The sequence below is a fragment of the Lipophrys pholis genome (assembly GCF_963383615.2).
Source record: "Lipophrys pholis genome assembly, chromosome: 1".
NCBI classification, from domain to species: domain Eukaryota; kingdom Metazoa; phylum Chordata; class Actinopteri; order Blenniiformes; family Blenniidae; genus Lipophrys; species Lipophrys pholis.
Genome location: NC_137635.1, coordinates 46,843,202 through 46,865,362, shown reverse-complemented (window position 1 = coordinate 46,865,362; position 22,161 = coordinate 46,843,202). Strand labels below are relative to the sequence as shown.

Genomic DNA, 22,161 nt, shown 5'->3' with positions numbered 1-22,161 from the left:
GTACTGTGTGCCCCACTTTTGTTGCTGCGTCGATTTATCAAGGCACAGCCGTCAACAGACAAACATATTCAGATTACACAGGAGGGGGGGGGGGGGCACATGTCATACATTATTTCAACAGCATTGTTGCTGAATGTGAAAAGGACAACTACATTGATCTGAAACGACTGAAGCAAAGACACTTGCTCGACGCTGCGCACTGCTTTTCACCTTGAGGGTAAGATTCTGTCCTGAACCTTCTTTTTTCCCCCACAATTTCACAACTGAATGAGACAAGGAGCCGTTATCATTTTATATGAATACAGATAACATCCTTGGGCATTGCACTCCAAAGGTCAACATTTATCTGCCTATTCAGATCTGCTGCCTGCCTCTGGCATGGTCTCTCAGTGGGCAAGGATTTAGAGCGACAATCAACACAGAAACTGCAGTCCACATCTCATTGCCTCTCATTGCAGATTCAAGCCTCAGTAAATGTTGGCCTTTCCTCTCGTGAATGGGAACGTTAAAATGAAATCAAATGTTTCCTTCAATAAAAGTTGTGAATGCTGTTATCGGTGGTTTCAAAGCAATTTTTTTTTATTCTTTTTTATTCCCAGAACCCTTCAGATTTCCAGTCAGAAAGGCTGAGGACCCTCTCCGACTTCACATTTTGCAAAAACATCACAGTGAGGCAACACGCCGCTCAACCCACCCACCACAAGCACTAACTACATTCTAGAATGTGACCTATTAGAGTTTACTGAGTCATCCTCAGTTATACCCTACTCCTCACCCTCTCATCGAGGGAGTCTTCGACTTTAGTTTGATCTATAGGAAACTTTTTCATTCAGAGGACGCAAGGAACCTAAGCTCTGGTCGTCAGTCTGGAGACTTTTCCAATTAAAGGCATTGGGGGAGGTGAGGATCAATCATGCACGAGAGGAAGCATGAAATGTGATGGACAGGACACAAGTTACAAGAGGAATAACAAAATACATCCCCAGCTACCGGCCTCATTCCTCTTTCTACGTCTTGCTTCATTGCTTGCCTGCTGACACGGTGAGACGTTTGGGTCGGAGGTAAGACGAGGAAGGGAAGAAAGAAGACGGAGTGTGAAATAGAGGATCAAGACCGACGAGGCAGTACTTTAAAAAAAGCAAAAAAAAAAAAAAAACATCAGGATTCAGAAGCCAGGCTTCTCTCATTGACTGCCCTGAGGGAATCTTTATTCACAACTTTCCTCCGAGTCATTTTTCCTTTTCTCTGTGGACTCTCCTGCTCTCCTTGCACTTCTACGTTCCCTGTCCTTTCATCATGCCTGCCGCCTCTCCTCTTTACCAGCCGTCACCTCAGCTCTGCTCTCCGTTTCTGTCTATGTCTTTCATCTTCCCTCTATTGCTTTCATCGCCTCTGATTTCTCAGTCACCCTCTTCTCATTTCTGCTGGACCCTTGTCTTCTGTACTTCTTTTTTCACCATTTCGCTCATTTCCTTTCATTGGCTGGGTCACGCCAAATGTGGTTTAATAGCCAGCACTGTGAAAAGGACTGGGATGGCGGTAGTAAGAGGATCAGAGGGAGCTAATGAGGCCTTTGAGTGAAACAATGACAGGGGCACACCTGGAGGTCACTTTTGTTAAATCTCCTGAAAACAACAGGATCAGGTCAACGTGATGTGTGCTGTTTTGTTTTGAGTCGTCAAAGGCATGAATCGAACGCTTGTTCTACATAGTCAGTCGTGTGTTCTTCTTTATACTGTTTTCATGAAATACTGTTTTAAGTTCGGTTTTCCTTTTGGAATTTCAAACAGCTTAAATTGAATGAGAACGTCTTTGTTTGCACTCCCACCATCCAAACCAAGAGTTTTAGTGAGGACTTGCTACACTGATAAAAAAAAAACATTCTACTAGATCTACTTAAAAAAAAAATAAAAGCTGACTTTCTGCATAATTTATGTTGCTCATTTATGTTGTTTGTTTGTTTAAACGCCTTCCTTTTTTTCCATGATGAATATAATTAAAGTCAAGTGAACTGAAGTCCGTCTTTGTATATCTTCATTTTATCTATCTGTGGGGGTGGGGGACGCTCATTGTAATATTTCATTTTTTGGAATACCGAATGAAAAGACAGTAAAGATAGCAAGATCGTTTGCTTTGTTGTGTGGGTAAATTTGAGAAGATTGACTCACGTCACTTAAATTATTCCCCTCCCCCAAAAGATCACATATTGTTGTATTTTTAACAAATATTTTTGACTTCAATACTAGATATATCTTCGTAAACATGCTGACTTTAATTATTATCGTTGATTTCATAGATTCAATTACACTGAATCTTCTCAGATTTGCACCTTGAATGAGCATCTTGGCTTGGATGGCTGTGTTGTTAGGTTACATGAAGCTGGCAGAAATGCTAAATTCCAAATACATTTTGTTTTTGTCATTAAGCCATTTGCTGACACAGACAAACAAATAGTAACGACTCCCCAAAGTGTTCCCACATCATTTGGAGTGACATGAGGTTTATTGTCTTCGCATTTCCACACAAACATTAAGAATTGGAATAGATCAAACATTGGGATTGGACAACCACCCACTTCTCCAACTGAGTCTATATATATGAAAAACAAAAAAAAGCAGAAGGAAGATTGTCGCTCCTGCCCCTACTTTTCAGTATATTGCTGTTATCAAATACAAAATGGCCATCTATCCATCCATCCATCCAACTGCTAAATCCAATTGACTAGGTTTCCAGCACAGAGTGAAAGGCAGCTCAGGGTTCATGTAGGAATAGGAAATAGGAAAACCCCAAACAAAACACAATATTGGATCCTTGGTCGATATTTACTGAAACATACAGTCTATGAATGATTTGCATGACTGCATTCGCATTTCCCGGGAGGCTTCAGTCTATGAAATTATTGTCCCTCCATCCCGTTTCATAGAGTTTTTTCCTCTGTCCATTTCTCTTTTCTCTTGTTCTTTACTCACTTTATTTCACCTGTGCTTCTTTCATCAGAGTGGAGCAGCTTTTCCCATCAGTCAACGTCAGTGTGCACCATATGAGTTTCTTGGAGCCTCCGTGTGCACAAGCTTTCAAAGTGGTTAGCGAGCCTGCACATCAAGCTCCCTCTTTATGTTCAGTGCAATCAACTGGAAGTGAGGCTTCTTCCAAGTGAGAGAGAGGGGTGGAAAAAAAGAAAAGAAAAGAAAAGAAAGACCACAACAACCCAATGCTCAGCTGTCAAAGCGGCGTACAAAAGAATGACTCAGTGTGCTTCGGGTAGTGAGTGTGCACACATCGCAGGCTGTTTTTGCACCTTAAGCACCTTTGTCTGCAGTTTGCTGCACAACGCGCTCGCCACACGCGAACACACACGAACGCAGACACGCAAGCACACTTAAAAGCGCCAGAGGTCAAGCTCGAGCCGCACCTTCATAAAGTGTGAAGTGTCAATGTCACGCAATGTCACTGTCGAAGCAGATTAGATGAGGCTCAGTGCATTCCTGCATCCCGAATGGACAGTGGACACTCCGCTGGGCGCTCACTGTGATGCTCACTGAGGCCCTGTTCACGTGACAAAGTTTTTTGCTTTTTGTGCATTTCTTTCAGCACGTTTTTGTGTTTACATGACAACATTTTGAAAATGATGACCGTTTCCATAGGAATGCTGAAAAACTATGTCGTTGGAATGTTGGGCCCCGAGTTGGCAACGTTTCTCGCTTTTGTGATGAAACCACTCACACATGCACACAGAGAACAATACGCGACAAACATTAACAATGGCGAGTATGCAGACATTTGTATGGTCGGACAACGAAGGTGGATTGCTGTTCCGAGTGACTGTCAACTATAAAACTACCAAGTCCCAACAGAATATAGACGAGTGGTCACGACACTTTTGTCAACATTGTTGATATTGTCCATCTACATGTGCAGAAGAATATTTACTTCGGCCGTGGTAAATGCAACAGTTGCATTTTCCTGTTTCCCATGCTTTCAAAAAGTTGTTTTCAGTTACTCCGAGCACCACTATCGTGTAAATAGACACTCAAAACGCAATGAAAGTTTTGCATTTTTTTTCCAATTTCAACTGGACGTCAACCATCAATTGGTTTTGAACTTGCCTCTTCATGCTCCTTTTCCAATCATGGAAGTGTTGATTTGAAAATGCAGAGTGCAGTTAATGGACAAATTGTGCTTCCACTTTCATGAAAGGAACTAAATAATAAATAAATAAATCTAAATGCTCTCTATCACTGTGTCCACGTTTCTAGCCGCCGTTTCTAGCCGCCGTTTACAGCGGTGCATCAAGAGCACGATGAGGACACGGTCCAGGTTTTTATGATGCTGTATTTGTCCACAAGCCATCTCAGTTATTTACCTCTCCTGCCGCAGCCTCCAGACTGTGGGAGGCATGATGTACTGTATCTTCCTCTTAATGTGTGGCTTCAGGGCAAATCCCCTTTGGCTGACTCACTAATAGAAAATCAAGACACGGGACAAAAAAGCTGCAGACACTTTAACCACTTACCTTGTTGAATTTTAAAAAGGAGTTTTCACCCAATGCAGCTCCGCGGAGCATTTTGAAACTCTTTATGTAGACGTGTGTCGAGCAAACGAGTGTCGTTTCGACATATCCGCCGTTAAGTTCAGCATCGTGACAGCAAGCTCATTGGATCAGAATATTTTGCAATTTTAAATGGATGGAGCCACTCAAAGGTCAAAAAAATGTATCATTTATTGAGAGAGAAAAAAACCATTATCATAATAAATATTCAGTGTATTTATAACAATATATTTTAGTGGGAAATTAGATTATATTCATGCCCAGAAGATCCTTTTAGCAAGGGCTTCATTTCATATTTTCTCCACTTGAAGCCCTTATGGATATGCAGAACAAGGCTGGAAACATAGTTTGCAGTTTTACTTGCCTTTCTAATGTCAAGAGTAAGCCTAATAGTGTCACGGCAGACTACCAGCTGCAATATTCCTCTTCTGGAAAAATGCAAGTGAGTGAATTATTAAGTAAGTAAACTCACAGTTTCAATAAGATCTCTTCACAGAGCCCGTGTGAATTAAGTTTGCTTAGGGTACTCGGAGACTGGAGGTTAAGGAGGATGTAGAAGTCTGGTCACTGTAAATCGTATACACAGCAGCACATCAGTTATATGAATTATTCCCTAAAGTAATTTCATTCTGATCACATGATGCCTTGTTTGTACACAGCATTTAGAGTGCCTGGTCCAGATCTTGTTGTCCACATGATCATCAACTGAAGTTCTGTGGACTTTACAAGCTTGGAGCTGACCAACAAATCACAAAGAAAAACAAAAGAAACACTTAATATATATTGTGCTAAGTAGTTTGCTAATATTAGTTGTAGAAGGCAAGCCAATCTTAATGAATGTGCTGCCTGTTGATGTGTCAGATGAATGAAATTGTGTGTGCTCATTTCCAAACAAACACCGTTCTGTTTCATTAAGATTCAAAACTTACAGCTTCCACACATCTTTCCAACTTTCAAAACATCTATACATTTATCTCGCTTCAGCGGTCAAACACTGTCACTGAGGCCCCATTTACACGACAACGTTTCAAGTAAAAATGTTTTTGTTTTTCAGAAAAGTTTGCCGTCAACACGGCACTGTTCTGAAAACGATGTCTGTTTACACAGCAACGGCAGAAACATTGAAAAGGATACAGTTTGCATGCCAGGCTACGAGTCAGCGATATATAACATAACGATGTATAACAACTGATATACGAAGCCTATAAAACTAGAAAATTGACTGAGCAGAAGAACTATGCACTACAGTGTTGGTGTGCATGCACAGTGGCAGCGCTCCAACCATCTCCATGGCAATGGAGCCCGAGGATTTTTAGAAAGTCCCACCTCAGGAGCTGTTTACAAAAGATTATGTTTTCAGTGGCAACATCCACCTTTGTCATGTAAATGGTCACTCAAACGTCTTGACTTCTCACTCATTTTTGCTGTTGTGTAAACAGGGGCAGTGTGGAACACCTGACCAACAAAGAAAAGTTCCTCCATATAAAGACCAGCTATTTAACCCAGTGACACCCAATACACCGTGTACCACAGATCCAGAAATATTTTGGGTGTGTCATCGGGTCAACACAAACTGTTGCAGTGTCATTTGTTTTGAGAAGGTAAAAGATCAAGTTTGAGAGCACACGCTGCTGCAAAACTTCCTTCTCTGTCTCTCTCTCTCTCTCGACACATGCCACAGGATTCTTGGCATCCAGCATCCAGCGAGTCGGTTCCATTGGTGGAACAAGCACCAGGCCGTTTGCTTTTCTCATCTCCACCCTGTCAAACGCTGTTTAGTTCAACCCACCATCGTGCCACTCATTCCCAAAGATGTGTCAGAAGGAACTGATCTCAAAGACAGTAATGACTAAGCTGCCATCCAGCGTTTATAAGCAATGTGAGAATGGTAGGACAAGTAAAAAAATAAATAAACAAAACAACAACAAAAAAAAAACCATCAGTCTTTGCTCCCCAGCTAGGCTACCAAACCACAGCCTTGTTAAGGAAGTTTATTGCTTGGTGGGCTAACAAATTGACAATCAACTGCCTTGTCGCACATAGTGGAGCGATAAAATACACTACTGAGATAAGTTGGCCTCCTCACGACAGGAAGCCTGAAGCTACAGCAGCATAGTGTATTACCACCAAGGCAACTGTAGTGACAAACACCACAAATGTTGCTGATTCACTGAGTCCATATTGGCACTGAGAAGTGAAAATGCTAGCACAGATCTCCAAGTCAGACAGAGCATCCTACATATACAGATCAACAGATCTAGGATACTAGGTGAGTCAAAGACCTTCCTATATACTTGACATGTTGAATTGTTGCAGGCTGTTGGTTTTTCTCTGTTAAAATGCCTTGAAATGACTGTGTTGTATTTGGTACTACAGGAATAAAATTGAAGTGAATCCAAGCAACTTTTCTTTTCTAGTTAATGTCACGTTCACATGGTGATCATATTACAGTCATGAGATTGTGTCTGTATGTGATGAGAAATACATGCAGGGGACGGTTATCACAGAAGATACAAACTTTAACCTTGTGGTTCCATAATTAGAACTGTCTGCAAAATTATGCACCTTCAAAAACCAATTTTGTTACTGATTGACTGTCGTTTTTCAAATCAAGTATGAAGGTGATGGTTTCCATTTGATGGAAGTTATATCGTTATATCTACTCGTGTACTCTGGTCAGTTCAGAACTTCCCTTTGTGATGGTTTTTGACTGGTAAACAAACAGACACAAAACAGAGGTATGTTAAATTATGTTGATAAGTGGAAACATTTACTCAAAATACATTTTATGTAACTCGGTCCAGAAATGGTCTATCCGAGGACAATCCCAAATTAATAAGCCAAGCACTGAATTCTTGAACCAAACATTGTTTCCAACCTTTGACACTGCTTCCCATCAACTCTGACTTCTGGTTTGATGTGATGACAAAGCACACCAAACACTTCCAGCCAAATATTTGACTTTGTCAAAAGGAAGTTACACACAAGGATCCAGTTCTCATTTACCAAACTAATATGAACTTTTTCTGACTGTAACCTGACAGTCTTTTTCCCTGTCATTGAAGTGTTACTCATCAGCTTTCTTTTGGTCTGGATGGAGTTCTGATACCTTCACCCGCAGCTGCCTCATCGAAGATACGACGGAGAGCCTAGCATATGCTATACTGCTTGGTTAGTGTGCTACAAAACACAAAACACGCAGCTGAACCGCATCAAAGGTTCAACGCATTGTTTGTGTTTGTCTCTTGATTCCACTGGGGAAGTGTAGAAATCTCTTCACAAGAACCAAAAACAGCAAAACCGTCTGTGAAGAGTTATGTATGGATGTAGATCTGTATCTAGGCCACATACTCGTATTCACAGGGAAAAGTTGGAAGTTCTTCCCCTGATTATCACAACCAGACTGTGTACATATGGACAGTCTGTAAACTTTCTCGTCCTATATTGGAAGAACAATACAATCTTATTACATTATTGTTGCAGGAAGAGACAACACCAAAAGTAGCACAGAGGTTCCAGAAGTGCTGACATAGGTCATCCTTGAACCCAGACTGCAAAATTACACATCATTCTTTATGAGACAAAACAAGATTTCCCCAACAAATTCCCAGCATTTGAGGGTAACATTTCAACATGAACAGATCAAACACTTTACAGCCTCAGCAGTATGACGCGTCAGAGGCCAATTTTAGCAATTTAAAGGACACGATCAAAGCTCAGGGTCCAGGTGCCATTAGGCGTGGCCACTTCTACTTTTTACTTTTAATGGCAGATCATCGACATGCATGGTTCAAGAGGGTTGCGCTCTGTATCTCGATTAATCAAAGCTGTGTTGTTGGCATTACATCAAATGAAATATAATTAGTTTCCTATTTTCCTGTCCTTTTAAGACCTCAGCGCACAAGCATTAAAGAAAAAAGCTCTTCGGCAGACGAAACAAACTGAATCAGGAAAAGTTGCCTCGAGACAGCGTTGTACCAATATACCAACGTACACCTCTTTCAAGAGCAAATAGACCGAGAATGGGGCATCAATTGTTTAAACATCATGGAAGCTGAACAGCAAAATAACAGCTTTATTTGACATTGGTGTGCAGTGAGCGTGAGATAGTGTGTGAGATTGTGGTATTCAAGTAGGAGCTGTCAGCATACCTGTCAATCATACTGGTAGTGAGGTCACTCACTGTCAGCACCAAGCCGTACAGAGCAGAACGGGTGATAGTTTGTGAGGTCATGACCATACCAGTGAGACATTTGTATCTTTCTTTTCTGCCATTTTGAAACGTGTCATTCATTTTGAATTAAGTAAAAATATATAAGGGGTTTCAGTTGCTAGATTCCAATTATGTGTCACTTTGGACAGATACTATACAATAGAAATCTATGCAATAGCTTCTCTAAAAGGTACTGGATTGAGCTGCAAGTGGTTATTTGCTCAGGGAAAGGAATCCAAGAACCACTATTGTAGAGTTTACCTTGTGTTTGCTTTGTACAGATCCTCCAGGAAAAGTGGAATATTGCCAATAAAATGTTCAGTAGTGAGCAGTTTGTCAGTCCTGTGTCCTGGGGTTGGCACTCGGTGAAGTACCCTATCATTTGTCTATACCCACAATAACAATTTAAGATTGGACTCCCTAAAGGTTTATTGCCATATAGCTATTTGACTTTGCATTTGCCAGATTTGACTGCTGTGGCTCTTACTTACATAGAAACGTATGGCTATGCTTCATATCTTTAGGCTGTGATTTGAGCTGTTCAAACATAGAAAATTATCTTACATGCGCATTTGTTCATTGGACATCATTGTTTGTATTTTTGTGTCAGAGTGTCATGTTGTTTGGAAAAGAGTTGTAAGAAAATCATGCAAGGTGTTGTGATGCGAAATCTCAATGTCTCATTTAAAAACCTGATTTGCAATCAATAACTTGCCCATACACCAATTACATCCATTGATTATTGCACTCTGAACAGTGGACTCATCTGAAATGTAACAGCTATGAGGTGTGTGTGCCGTCATCCAGCCAAAACCGAATCAACTATTCAAGGCCTTCAGAAAGTCCTGTAAGGGTGGGAAAGAGAACTCAATATGACTTGAAATCAATGATTCTGCTGTCATGAGTTTCAGGGGTTCCTGCGATTGGCAGTGGAGAGATTGATCAACAGAGTATCACAGTTCAACTGGTTTTTTTTTGAGCCAGGTGTATAAATACAGCACGGTACCTGTACAAATATGTGCAAGTCAAGCCAAGCTAGGACGTCCACGACTATCTACAAGAACAATAAATCATAAACCTAAACCCAGACTCCGACAACAGAACTTCAACTATTGAAAATACAGGGAAAGGCAAGGGAAATGTATTTACAGAGCAGCATTCAGACACAAGGTAATTCACAGTGCTTTATAAAAAAATGAAAGGGAAAAAACACAGCAAATCAAAGTGATTAAGAATCTTAATCTTAAGCGATTCTCCCTCACACACTCTCACATAAACATTTCTGCTTCTTCCTACTCTTTTAGCTCATCTGACTTCAACCACCCTCTGCTTTTACCCATTCTAGGACTCAGGATTCCTCCCTCTTCACGTTCATTCGACCTTTCCATAAAACTTCCTCCAATGACCCTGGTTTGTGCGCTTTCTGTTCCTTTTCATATATCAGTCGATCTGCAGTATCCTATTCACACGTTTTCAACCAGGTTTGTTCTTAGGTGGAGCAACCTCAATGCTAGAGACTCTGTTCCTCCACACACAGCCGTGACTCCGATAAGTTGGTCCACTCGAACCCAGTTTCCAAGAACTCAGAATCCAAACTAAGACGTTCCCAACCGAGCCGTTACAGGCACGACACCAGAACTGGTGGCGACGTTATTCCAAATGACTCCGTCACACTGTGATGAGTCTTCCTTGAATCCAATCCAAGGGAAAACCAGGTTGTTTCAGGGACTCTACCCTTCAGATGCAATCCACCCCAGGGTGGTCGAGACTCCAAGCCTGGACAAGTCTATCACTTCTCTCAGTGATTGAGACGGCATAAAATGGACAATCAATAAAATAAAAGCTTTTTTAGGAGAAAGGTAATAAGCTAAGTAAAATATATTGTTCTCATTGTACGACATGAAGCTGAAGGTGATTTCAAGCAACGATAGAAGATACTGTGACAATTGTTCACATTTCATCTGTGACATTCCACAACGCACAGTGTATGCAGCCTTTACTCTGATAGTCGGTTGTCTAGCAACTTTAGCAGTTTGTAGAATGTGGCTCTTGAGCCGCAGGATGCATACCCTTGCAGACCATGAATACATCTTCCTTATCAGAACATTGCAATAGGAAATGTTAATTTTGCTGCTATTCAAATACACAATGTGTAGGCTTTGTTTCAGAAAGGATCACATGTTCAATTTTCTCCACACACCAAACATGCCACCGTCGCCAATGGGATGTGCTTTCTCAACTGGTATTCTCTTTAAAAGACACAAGATGAGAAGAATTACATAAGCACAACATTGAACAGCTATGTCTAATGAAATGCATGTATTCATTCTCAGTGTTTGAAAAGGTGTGCATATCTCACCTTCCCTCCCACTAAGCAGCTGTGGGTGAACAGCAAGCAGCCTGTGACAAACTGATAATGAATCTTTCCAACTCAAACCAACACGTACCAAAAAAATAGTTTGAATTGCTGTAATAAAACCCCCGTTTCTGTGACTGAATGTAGGGACTCATCAAACGGGGAAAATGGCGGAAAAACCTTTGAGCTATATGATCAGCGATTGATTCTACAGCTCACTAACTGGATTACTTCCCCTTTCAATGTCTTCTACCACTCAACAACGTATAGCCATTATATCTCTAACTGAATGAACAAACTGTGGGCAGTCTAAAAGCCAGCATGTTGGCAACTTCATTACACTTGGTTGAATGGAGGCCTGTGTCGTGCCAGAGAATGCAGCAGCTGTGAAAAGGCTGACATTTGCAAGGATAAGCCGCTCTATCTGAGCGCCACACATGTTTTATGAGTTTTCATATTCATATTTGCAGCGCGCTGCAGAAAGCAGGACTGAATTCCTCCCTCACAACTGCACAGAAGGAGACTGCCCAAGTTTGGTTGTACTGGAAAATAGGCTTAGGCATGTTTTCTCCCCTTGATTTTTCCCTCTGATGCTGCTCCGTTACTGCTTTTATCCTAAAGAATATTCAGATATTTTCACTCTAAACATCTAACATTGCATTCATTTACATCCTCTGGAGACGACATGTTTGTTTCTTGACAACTGATTCAAATCTTTACGCATACGAGTGGACAGTCGTACAAGTGAATTTGTTGTGTTTGTGTCATCAGATTGGTGTGTATGCCTTGATAATGTTTATTTGATTTGCTGTTGGTATACTGATCTGTGTGGGGGAGCCAATTAGTGTGTGCGTAATGACATTTGTCTGTGTGTACAAGTCTGCCATGCATACAAATCTGTGTGTGAACAAACGTAATTACATACTAATTTCTTTACAGGCGCGCACACGCACGCACGCACGCACGCACGCACGCACACACACACACACACACGTGTACTAACACAAAGATGTCTAATGGTAAACACACTATTATCATTACATACGCACACACACACACACACACACACACACACACACACACACACACACACACACACACACACACACACACACACACACACACACACACACACACACACACACACACACACACACACACACACACACACACACACACACACAATCCAAAAAGACAAGTGATGTTCAGGGAATATGTTTTGCTGTTAAAACACAAAAAGGTTCTTACCTTTCCGACATACTGAGGTTCAGGTCCAATATGTTCCTCCAGGACAAAGAACTGGTTCCAGATCCAGCCTTTCTTGGGTCGATGGTTGACATCCTCCAAAGTCTTGGTCTGGTTCTTTTGTCCTCTCATGGATGTCTTGGACGTAGGGATCGAGATGCGGGAGTCCGACTTGGAGCTTGATTCTGAAGATGGTCGGAGTTTGGAACGAGGCTTGGGACTGGAAAGGGCAGCCGGGTTTGCATCGGGATTAATACTCCCTGAAGAGTTTGGCCTTTGATTGACACCGGACAGTGAAGATAATTTAGTGTCAGGAGTGGTCTCAGGATTTCGCCGAGGCCCAGATTTTGAGTTGATGTCTGCCTTTGACTGTGGCTGTGACTCAGGCCTTGATTTTGGATTCGCCTTCGGGTTCATTCTTGTGAACTGCCTGTGATTGTTTGATGCATTTCTGGTTCCTTGAGTAGAACTTGAATTATTTGCCAACCCTTGCCTCATATTTAAAATCTGCTTGGGCGTGTGCTGGAGCTTCATTCTTGTGTTTGAGCTTAATGCAGCCTGAAAACCTCCGAGAGGGAAGTTTGTTTTGAATCCAGAGTCATCTGTAAGGAAGGACGCCGTGTCACGCCGGTGCTTGAACAAGGTCCTGCTCCGGAGGTCTTGGCTGGAGCCTGAGAGCTGGCTTGGTAGGGACATGGCTTTTTCAGGGCTGATATTTGGGAGCAGTGTCGGATCGGGCAGCGATTTCGGCCTGGATTCTGTGTACGGGCTTGAGTTAGGGTTAGCATGAGGGCTCAGATTGACCCGGGCCCCATAACAACTCTGGGAGACAACACAAAGGAAGACCACCAGAGGACAAAGACAGGAAATTGCAGCCGCCCCGGCTGAAACTCTCATTGTCAAGTAAAGAATGGTCCAGAAAAGTCTCCGCCTCTCAACTCCACTGTGCCATGCCAGCGTGGACATCCAAAAACACACTCAGACACAGTATGCCGTACTTTCCACTGTGCGAAAGAGCCCAGAGTGTCCACATGGTGCAGTTCAAAGCATCGTCTTGTACAGTTTTCTTAGAAATCTTACAAAGAGTCCCATAATGTCCAAACAGCTTCATCGCTGAGAAACATCATGGTAAACTGAGGACCTCACAGGACAAAAGGGGGAACTCATCCATATAGATTTGGCATACAGTCCATGCAATACAGTCCACTGTAAACCTGTGTTGTAGAAATGTTGAAATATCCGCTACGACCAAAAGTGCTTTTCCTCCATACTGAGATTAGAAAGTGGACAGTTGGTTCAGGTCAACAGCACATCGATCTGAAACACAGAAGGACAAATTAAAAGGATTATCATCAGTGGTGCAGTCCAGGGTATACGTGGGTATACAACTAATACCAACTTATCTATCAGACAGCATTGTGTACAGCTATCTCCCATGATGCATCCCCTAGGATGAGGAAACCATGAGAAGAGCTACTCTGCCTCTCTGATTTGATTGGTAAATGTCTTTGTTTATAGGCAGAATACGGTGGGTCATTACAAAGGATTGCTAATTATCCCAAAATTATGTGAAAATGAAAAAATATGGACTAATATGGACTTATTATCACTAGAGTAGTCTTACATGCTGCTGTGTCTAAAAAATGGTGTTTCAGTGCCGCTTTAAAGGAAGGCAAAAATTAAGCATATATTAATTTCTCCAAGGAGCACTACACCACTGGTTAGCATTTATTTCTTAATCATAAAAGTATCGACATACAAAAACATCCATACACAACTGCATCTAATAATTTTGAGAATTAAGTTTGGGAAACTGTAATAATAAACGTATTTGAGAACTGCCTCCGTAGTTTATAATTCCGAATTTTTTCTTTTTCAACCAAAATAATCTCCTAATAATCAAGAATGATCTGTCAAATCCAGTCATGTGTCCAATGCAAGACCTGATTACAGACAACACTGTCATTTTATTCAGGTTTTTAGCATAATCCTAATTGCCAGTTTGCAGAGAATGCCAGTTTCTCTAATCACCTTCCAAAATTCACAGATGGTGGTGTTTACTCCATCTATGTGTTGTTTTTGTAGCGAGCATATGGCATTTTACAAATTACACTTATCTGCTCCGACTATAAAAACACAAAGGAAAAAAAAATAGGATGGGAATAGACGCGCTTTCATGTATCGGTTCAGCAGATTGCTTGGAGTGGCTTTTCTCAATGACACTGTGAATTCACCACAAAAAAAATGTCTGTGATGTTGAATTGCTTGATGGCTTTTGACACCAATAATTATGTATTTCATTGCTTTTGGCTTACTTATGACTGACAGTAATATTGGTGTTTTTATTAGAAACGTTTTCTATCATTAGGAAACTATTGAACAATAGCAACTACGACTAAAGAAACTACAGCTAATCACTTTCAGCAATGGCTGCAGGCAGTAAGGCCTTGTCTTAAATATTAATGTAGAACGTGTAGGAAGGAAAAAGGAGGTTTTAGATGGCCCTGAGGCTAAATCTAGTCGTATTGATGAGCTTCAACATGATCAATTTTCCTATCCGGATTGATCTCCTTCACACACAGGATCATACAAACACAGAGAGAGGTCAGTGTGCAGCAGATCACAACAGTCACTGTGGATTTGTAGAGACGAAAGGTCGGATCACAGCAGAGCACAGAGGTTGATGTGGCGATTAGGAGGTCAATGCACATCAGAAAGGGACATTGAATGACAGGAGGCCACCACAATGCTGCACATAGCGGAAGATGTAGGAAGACGAGGTCAACACACACGTTTACTGTAGGTACACATGAAAGGTCAGTGTGTACACACGCATGCTGAGCAGAGGGGCTGCAGTGGAGACTCAAGGTCGGAGCCGAACTGAGTTGTATTGACATGAATGCAGCACATAGCAGAGCGGAGAGGCTGCTGTGGCGTCTCAGTCAGTGCAAATCAGTGGAGACACGAGGTCAGTGACTTGTGGGAGATTTCCGGTGAGCACAAAGCACAAAAAAAACGGTCCACGAGAGGACCCAGTCTGTCCTGCAGACGACCTTCAAAGGTGTAAAAGTAACAGAGAAAATGTCATTTCAAATTTGTAACTGAGGTAACTCGGGATGAAGCGATATCGACAGTCGTGTTTTGTATAAGGTACCTCCACGTTACGACCCAACGAGTATTTACTTGACACCATCCGTCAGCAATGTCAGCAGCAGGTTCACAAGAGAGCAGGATTGATGTCAGTGCTTTGGAGATTCTTCAGTTTTAATGAGAATGACAAAAGACAGACTGTAAATTACTTTCTGACAAATTTTCGAAAGGAGGCAAAAGCTAGTTTGTACAACACCATTAACATAATCACCAGAGACATTTGGACCAGCAGAGTTAGTCTGATTTTGCTCATTAGTTTATCTGTTCAGTGGATCCAGTAGCATCGAGCAGCGCTACATACCATATGCTACATGCTAAAGAGTTCAAGGGCTTACACACCAGCGATGCTACATGCTAAACATGATCAAAGTGTGACTGACACACTAATTTACAGTGAGCTGGAGCATATGGCTGCAACATTGGTTTCTCAGTGTGTAGATAGACACAACACAGTGCCCTATGCGTACTGCAGACACAGTGGTATACTGGAGCCTGTAGCGGGTAACGTCGAGGCAGAAGCTGTGTGGAGGAGGTTTGCAGCGCTGCATAGCCCTTCGCACATTGTTTGCATGTGGCGTATGAATTAGGCTTTATGACATTTAATAAGTACTGATATCAGTACTCGATATTGACAATTAGCTAAAGGTTAGTACTTGTACATGTACTTGTACATGTACTCGTCCTTTAAAACAGCGGTATCAGTGGTATTTGAAATTTCTACAATTTGCTTGGCGGTTTAACAGTCGGATTGGAGCCTCTTGCAGACCAGTGTTGGTATGTTTGACACCCCAGAGATAAGAGGTGCTTGAATACAGTGCAGAACAGTTTCTACCTTTAAATCTGCTGAATTCAATTCAAAGTTGAAAATACATGAGAAGATTGATCCAAAAAGCCTGGTCGACACAACAGAGAGCCAGCTCAGGTTCCCTTTGATAAAGTCACAATGAAGGATGAGAGGAGGCCACAAACCAGCTACATCCTCCCAATGGTATCCACACTGATCTCAGAATCCTCACTTCTGTTGTCTCACTTCCCCATTTATACTATTACCGTGATCCAATTCGCATATTTTACCTCTACCTTAGAACAACAGGAACAAACACCCGGCTGTCAATGAACGTCCAGGGTTAGACGTCTGCAAACTGCCTTCAGCGGGCTGGCTTGGCTGGTCTCCGGATTCTCTGTCCTTATTTGAATAGATGTGCTGCACAAAAAGCCTTGGGGATTTTATTTATTATTTTCGCATTACTTTCAATCAAGATCAGTTCACCTGCCAGCTGCACCAGCCTCATCTGCGAGCAAGCAGAGCATAAACAACGCCCAAGTGATGAATGTTTTATCTGCGCTGGCAGGGGGAGCCTATGCGGGAACGACACTTTCTGCCTCTTCCTCGCCTCTCCGCTCCGTCAGAACAGAGTAGCTGATGTCGAATGAGGCGATTAGAAGAACGGGAGTGTGAATGCATTAACTTAACATGGGAGAGTGATTTAAGGCGGTGGCCAAGCGAATGTGGATACTAAAGATGTGAGATGAGTGTTGGTGGACTGCGAGACAATATTTTTGAAATGATGGTTGTTTTCTTGCGTTGTGTGTCATGTATCCAGGATGTGATCTTTGCAGAGGATCTGTCAAGAAACAGGGAGGGTGGGTGGGTGGGTGGGTGGATGGGTACCCAACAAAGAAAAAGGAGTGTAGTATCCCAGAATGCCTTGTATGGTCGGATCTTTTGCAGGAAACCCAGGATGAAAAGATAAAACATATTAATTTCAACGCACATTTTTAGAAAGGAATGAGATTTAAATGCAAAGATGATCAATTAAATATCACAAAGTTGAGTTTAAGTGGACAAAAGGTGTGACAGGTACAACACTTATATGTGTATTAACACACCGGCCAAAACATTAGATACACCTTGCCAGTAGCCAGTTGGACCCCATATGAACTGTTTTCATTCTTAGTGGAAACGATTCAACAAGGTGCCGGAAACATTCGTCACAGATCTGAGTCAATATCGACGTGCCAGCATCTGTCATCTCTATTACCACGGAGACAGAGCACTGATGATGTGCCACCCTCACTACGTGATGAAAGTGTTAACTGTTCTGCTGAGCATGTGCAGAACTATTCACTATGGCTGTGGTGCACATGCGCAGTAGCGGTGTTTTGGAAGCGTTGGATTTTCCTCCGTTTCCATGGATCGCTTTCGAAAAGTTGCTTTTCCCCTTGTTTAAACAAAAAGAGAAAAATTCTACCTCGGGAGCCATTTTCGAAAAGTTGCATTTTCATTGGCTCCAAGCACTGTTGTCATGTGACCGGTCACCCATAACGTAACAATAGTGTTTCACTTGGAAATGGGACCTTAGACTAAGAAGTCTCCTTCAGAAAATGATACACTGGTCAGCAACTAAACTCTGTAGACTGTAGAGTTCCAACTATGCAAAAGTAAGAAAAAGAAAATCTCCCAGACAACATTAAAAACCAGCAGCAGCTGAAGCATACGAGACACGATGGATCCAAGCTTTCGTGTTATTTACACCAAATTCCAGAAAAAGAGACTCATCAGCCCAGACAACGTGTTTCCAATCTTCTGTTGGCCAGTTTTAGTGAGTCTGTCCTTTCAGAAGTGTCAGATGAGTGTTTTGATGAATGATAGTTGACACCGCTGCCCTACTTGGATTTAAAGTTACATTTATTCAATGTATTTTGTTCAGTCTGCTGGTGAAGTAGCTTTAATCACTGTGAGAAGGAGATAGTTTTTCTCCCCCTCTGCACTAAATAATTCAGCAAAATGGGAAATGAGTAGACCCCAATGTGAGTAGAAAACACATCCCTACTTGAAAATAACACCCTACATTCATCCTACAAAACCAGACAAGTAAACCATTTTCAAAGTGACACTTTCACTCTTTGTAATCTGTAAATTAACCTCTGTCAACATGGTTTTATGGTTAAAAAAAAAATTATATTATAATTATAATTATACATTCAGTTCATATTTATATTTAACATAGTTGCAGTTCATTAGAAACGGGGTTTGTAAAACAGCCTTTTCACTATATAATCCCAAGTCTGTTCATCCGCTTACGGAGATGCCTCCCGATCATCTGAAAAGGCTTTAATGACAAAACTTTTTATTTGATTTATGAGTTTTGCTAAATTGTCATTTTTGAATGTCTGGATTGTGTGTCCGTCGGTCTTTGCCTGTCTGATGTTGACCAAAAACCAAAAGGTGGATAGAGTTGTCCTACATTTTTGTAAGACCGGATATATGTTTGTTTTTCAGTCTAAACTACAGTATATGTTAAAGACATACATGGATGGATGGATGGATGGATGGATGGCTGGATGGATGGATGGATGGATGGTCTTGTTTTGTGGTGTCCAGCCCTTCATAATACACCGATATTTGTGTAAACTTGCCATTTTTTTTAATGACGTCTTGTAGAGGATGTTGAACAAACTGTTATGAATCATGCATAACCTCAACCAGCCTCTCCATCACACTGTGGACAGACAGCGGAAGCTGCTGCGGCTTCGCCACCGCCATGACTGTTACAGGAGGTGTTTTCTTCCAGCAGCAACACTCCGCATGATGCTTCACCCTCGGCTGAAGGTCAACTCTCCTGACTATCAACCTCACAGTCAACCCACTTACACTGCTGTCAGAGAGGATTTAACAGTACTGTCTCACAAAGTGTATCATTGTGCATATTTGCAGTGGCGAGATACTTTTCTTTATTCATTCTCATTTATATACTCAATATATGGACACTGTACTCACTACATACTGTATATAGGAATTTCAGTTTTTACTTTATATATGTGTGTGTGTGTGTGTGTGTGTGTGTGTGTGTGTGTGTGTGTGTGTGTGTGTGTGTGTGTGTGTGTGTGTGTGTGTGTGTGTGTGTGTGTGTGTGTGTGTAATATAAGAAAAATATGGTTATTATAGTACATTTTTACCGGTCCGGCACACTTAAGATAAAATTGGGCTGCATGTGGCGCCTGAAATCAAATGTGTTTGACGATCCTTTCTTAAAGTCAGTTGAATGTTTATTTCATACCCTTCATGTGCATGTGCGTGTGTGTGTGTGTGTGTGTGTGTGTATGTGTGTGTGTAGTTGCATTTTAACGAAAACACACAAACAAACTACCGTGCATGACAGCTGTCATTAAAACGTAGCCGTCTGCGTCCATAATAATGGAAAAGCCATACTGCTTCCAGCAGTTGTTGGGTAAATTGTGTGGCAAAATAGGGCTGCAGGCAGATCACTTCAGTTCTTTTACGATGGAGCCACACTTTTGAAATGCATGGTGAATGTGGAGAAAGTGGTCCAAATATCTATCTCACTGCTGATGTGAGATTTCCCTTAATGACAGCCATTGTGTCTGCTCTTATTATGCTCGGCCCCATTGTGAATGCAGAGAAGTGCTGTATTGCTGCGGTAAGTTGAATGAATTTGACAACTCAGGATTCGGCCTTACTAAGAACAATTTGAAGCTTCAAGGCTCTAATAAGCTTTAATGAGGGAATGAGCCACGAGCATGTCATGTCCCTGGATTATTAGTAAAACAAGAGATGGAAAACAACATTTGAACTCTCTCCATTTAGTTTTATTTTTCCCTTAATCACAGTCATTCTTTAGTCTAAATGTGGTCAGGAGTTTTCCGGAGAGCCACGTTTATGTCTGGAAATGCTTTCCCCTCATTGATGAATGTATATTACAAAAGATCGTCATGATAGTTGCCTGATTTGGAACTGTGTAATGTTGAATTTGCAGAATAATGGAGGAGGAATCCTAGTTGCGTTGTTCCACATTGGAGGTGGGGATTTGGGGTTTGTTTGTATTTTTATTTTTTTTCTTATTTGATGATTATCAAAGCCAAAAACCATTGATTTTGCTAAAAGATCCTTAAACAACGTGTTATTTTAATGGACTGACAGCACCAAATAGTTTCTTGGCATACCAATGAATAGCGATGCACCGATACCAACACCAGTATCGGGTATCAGGTTCGACACTGCACAAACTACTTGTACTCATGAACGTTCTCCGATACAACCCAGCAAGTATTACATACATCAGCAACGTCGCTCACAGGCACACAAGTAATGTCTGCAGTTTGGAGAACGGCAAAAGTAAGACAGATCGTGAATTTTGTTCTGCCAAATATCACGAGGAGGTGAAAGTGAGTTTGTAAAACACCAGCAACTTAATCACCAGAAACATTTGCACAAGCAGAGGTAGCCCGATGTCGCTCATTAGTTTAACTGCCCAGTGGATCCAGGAGGATTTTACTCTCTACATTCTACATGCTACAGGCTATAGAGTTTCCGAGCTCACAGACAAGCGATGCTACACATGATTAAAGTAGGACTGATACTTTCATGAGTCCCTGTAGAAAGACAATACGCCCTGCCCTATATGCACACTGTAGACACAGTAGTACCCTGGAGCCTTTAGGACTGTTGGAGGTGTGCGTAGTGTCAACACAGAGGATGTGCGGAAGAGGTTCACGATGCAAAGCCTTTGCGTATCGTTCGTGTACTAAGTATGAATTAGGCTGAATGGCATTCAATAACTCCTGTCTGTGTTCAGTATCAACAAGTAGCTAAGTCTGTGCTTGTACTTGTATTCTTCCTTTAAAAAAGTGGGACTGGTTCATCCCTATTACAAGGCATTTTTATACACATTTATACACATTTCTTTGATACCTAAAAAAACACGTAGTCACTTAATATACCGACATTGGAAAAAAGTTTCTGTATGGTTTGGTTAATTTTGTCAGCAAATGAGAGCATGCAGTGAGGTTTCCAAATGAGACTTTTAAACGGCCAGAAGAGGATTCAATGTGAAAGGTTGAGAGTTGAATTCCTGAGTTTAGCGGATTTACTGTTTAATGTTGTGACTATTGTCTGTATCATGTGTCTGTAAGTGTTGATCTGTCTGAAAGACTTCTCGAAAGGAGAAGTTTTAAAGGCACAGTTCTACAAAAATCAATCATAAACAGTTGAAACATTCGTTTTTGAGTCTAAATTAGCTGTTAGCTCTGAGAAGCAAAGAGTGTTCAGTTTTTAGTCTGGCAGCTGAAGTTCAAGGATATCTTTTGTGCTGAGAGCTGAACTTTTGTTTAATTTTTCATCATTTGATGTAACTTCTTTGGACTTCAAAAAAATCTGATGTGGCGCACCTATATTCCCACCATGGTTTCTCAATTTGCTGTTGATTCTTCTCCCATAGAAATGAGTAGCTTAATGCGATTTTTTTCAATAAGAATATTTGTCAGCTTTATTGGTTATTATCTTTATGTTTTCTTTAGATTTCTTAAGGTAGTTTCAAGTTGAGTAGTAGAAATAACATTGTCACTTGGCAAAAGTGCGGATCAGCTGAGCAGCTTTTCCTGGACAAAAAAAAAAAAATCATATTTTCATGGTATGACTTCTGAATCAGCAGCAGATATGACCTTCTATCCATTCATCTTCTTAACTGTTTCATCCTGCTCAGCGTCGCGGTGCGCTGGAGCCAATCCCAGCTTACTATGGGCCAGGGCAGGATTCAGGACAGGTTACCAGTCCATCACAGGATGAACACAGAGAGACAGACAACCACACTCACATTTAAACCTATGAGCAATGTAGGGTCACCAAAT

The 22,161-nt window shown here is 41.4% G+C and overlaps 1 protein-coding gene across 1 annotated transcript in view; it reads right to left on the bottom strand.

The window, feature by feature from the left end:
• The window catches only part of LOC308113844 (cadherin-18-like), a gene marked incomplete at its 5' end in the record, with an annotated part of 124,098 nt that overhangs the window by 90,046 nt on the left and 11,891 nt on the right, over positions 1 to 22,161 (bottom strand). The window contains one exon of the mRNA XM_080470361.1: positions 12,367 to 13,185. Within this exon, the coding sequence (XP_080326487.1) occupies positions 12,367 to 13,185 (819 nt within the window). The remainder of the gene's footprint in view (positions 1 to 12,366; positions 13,186 to 22,161) is intronic.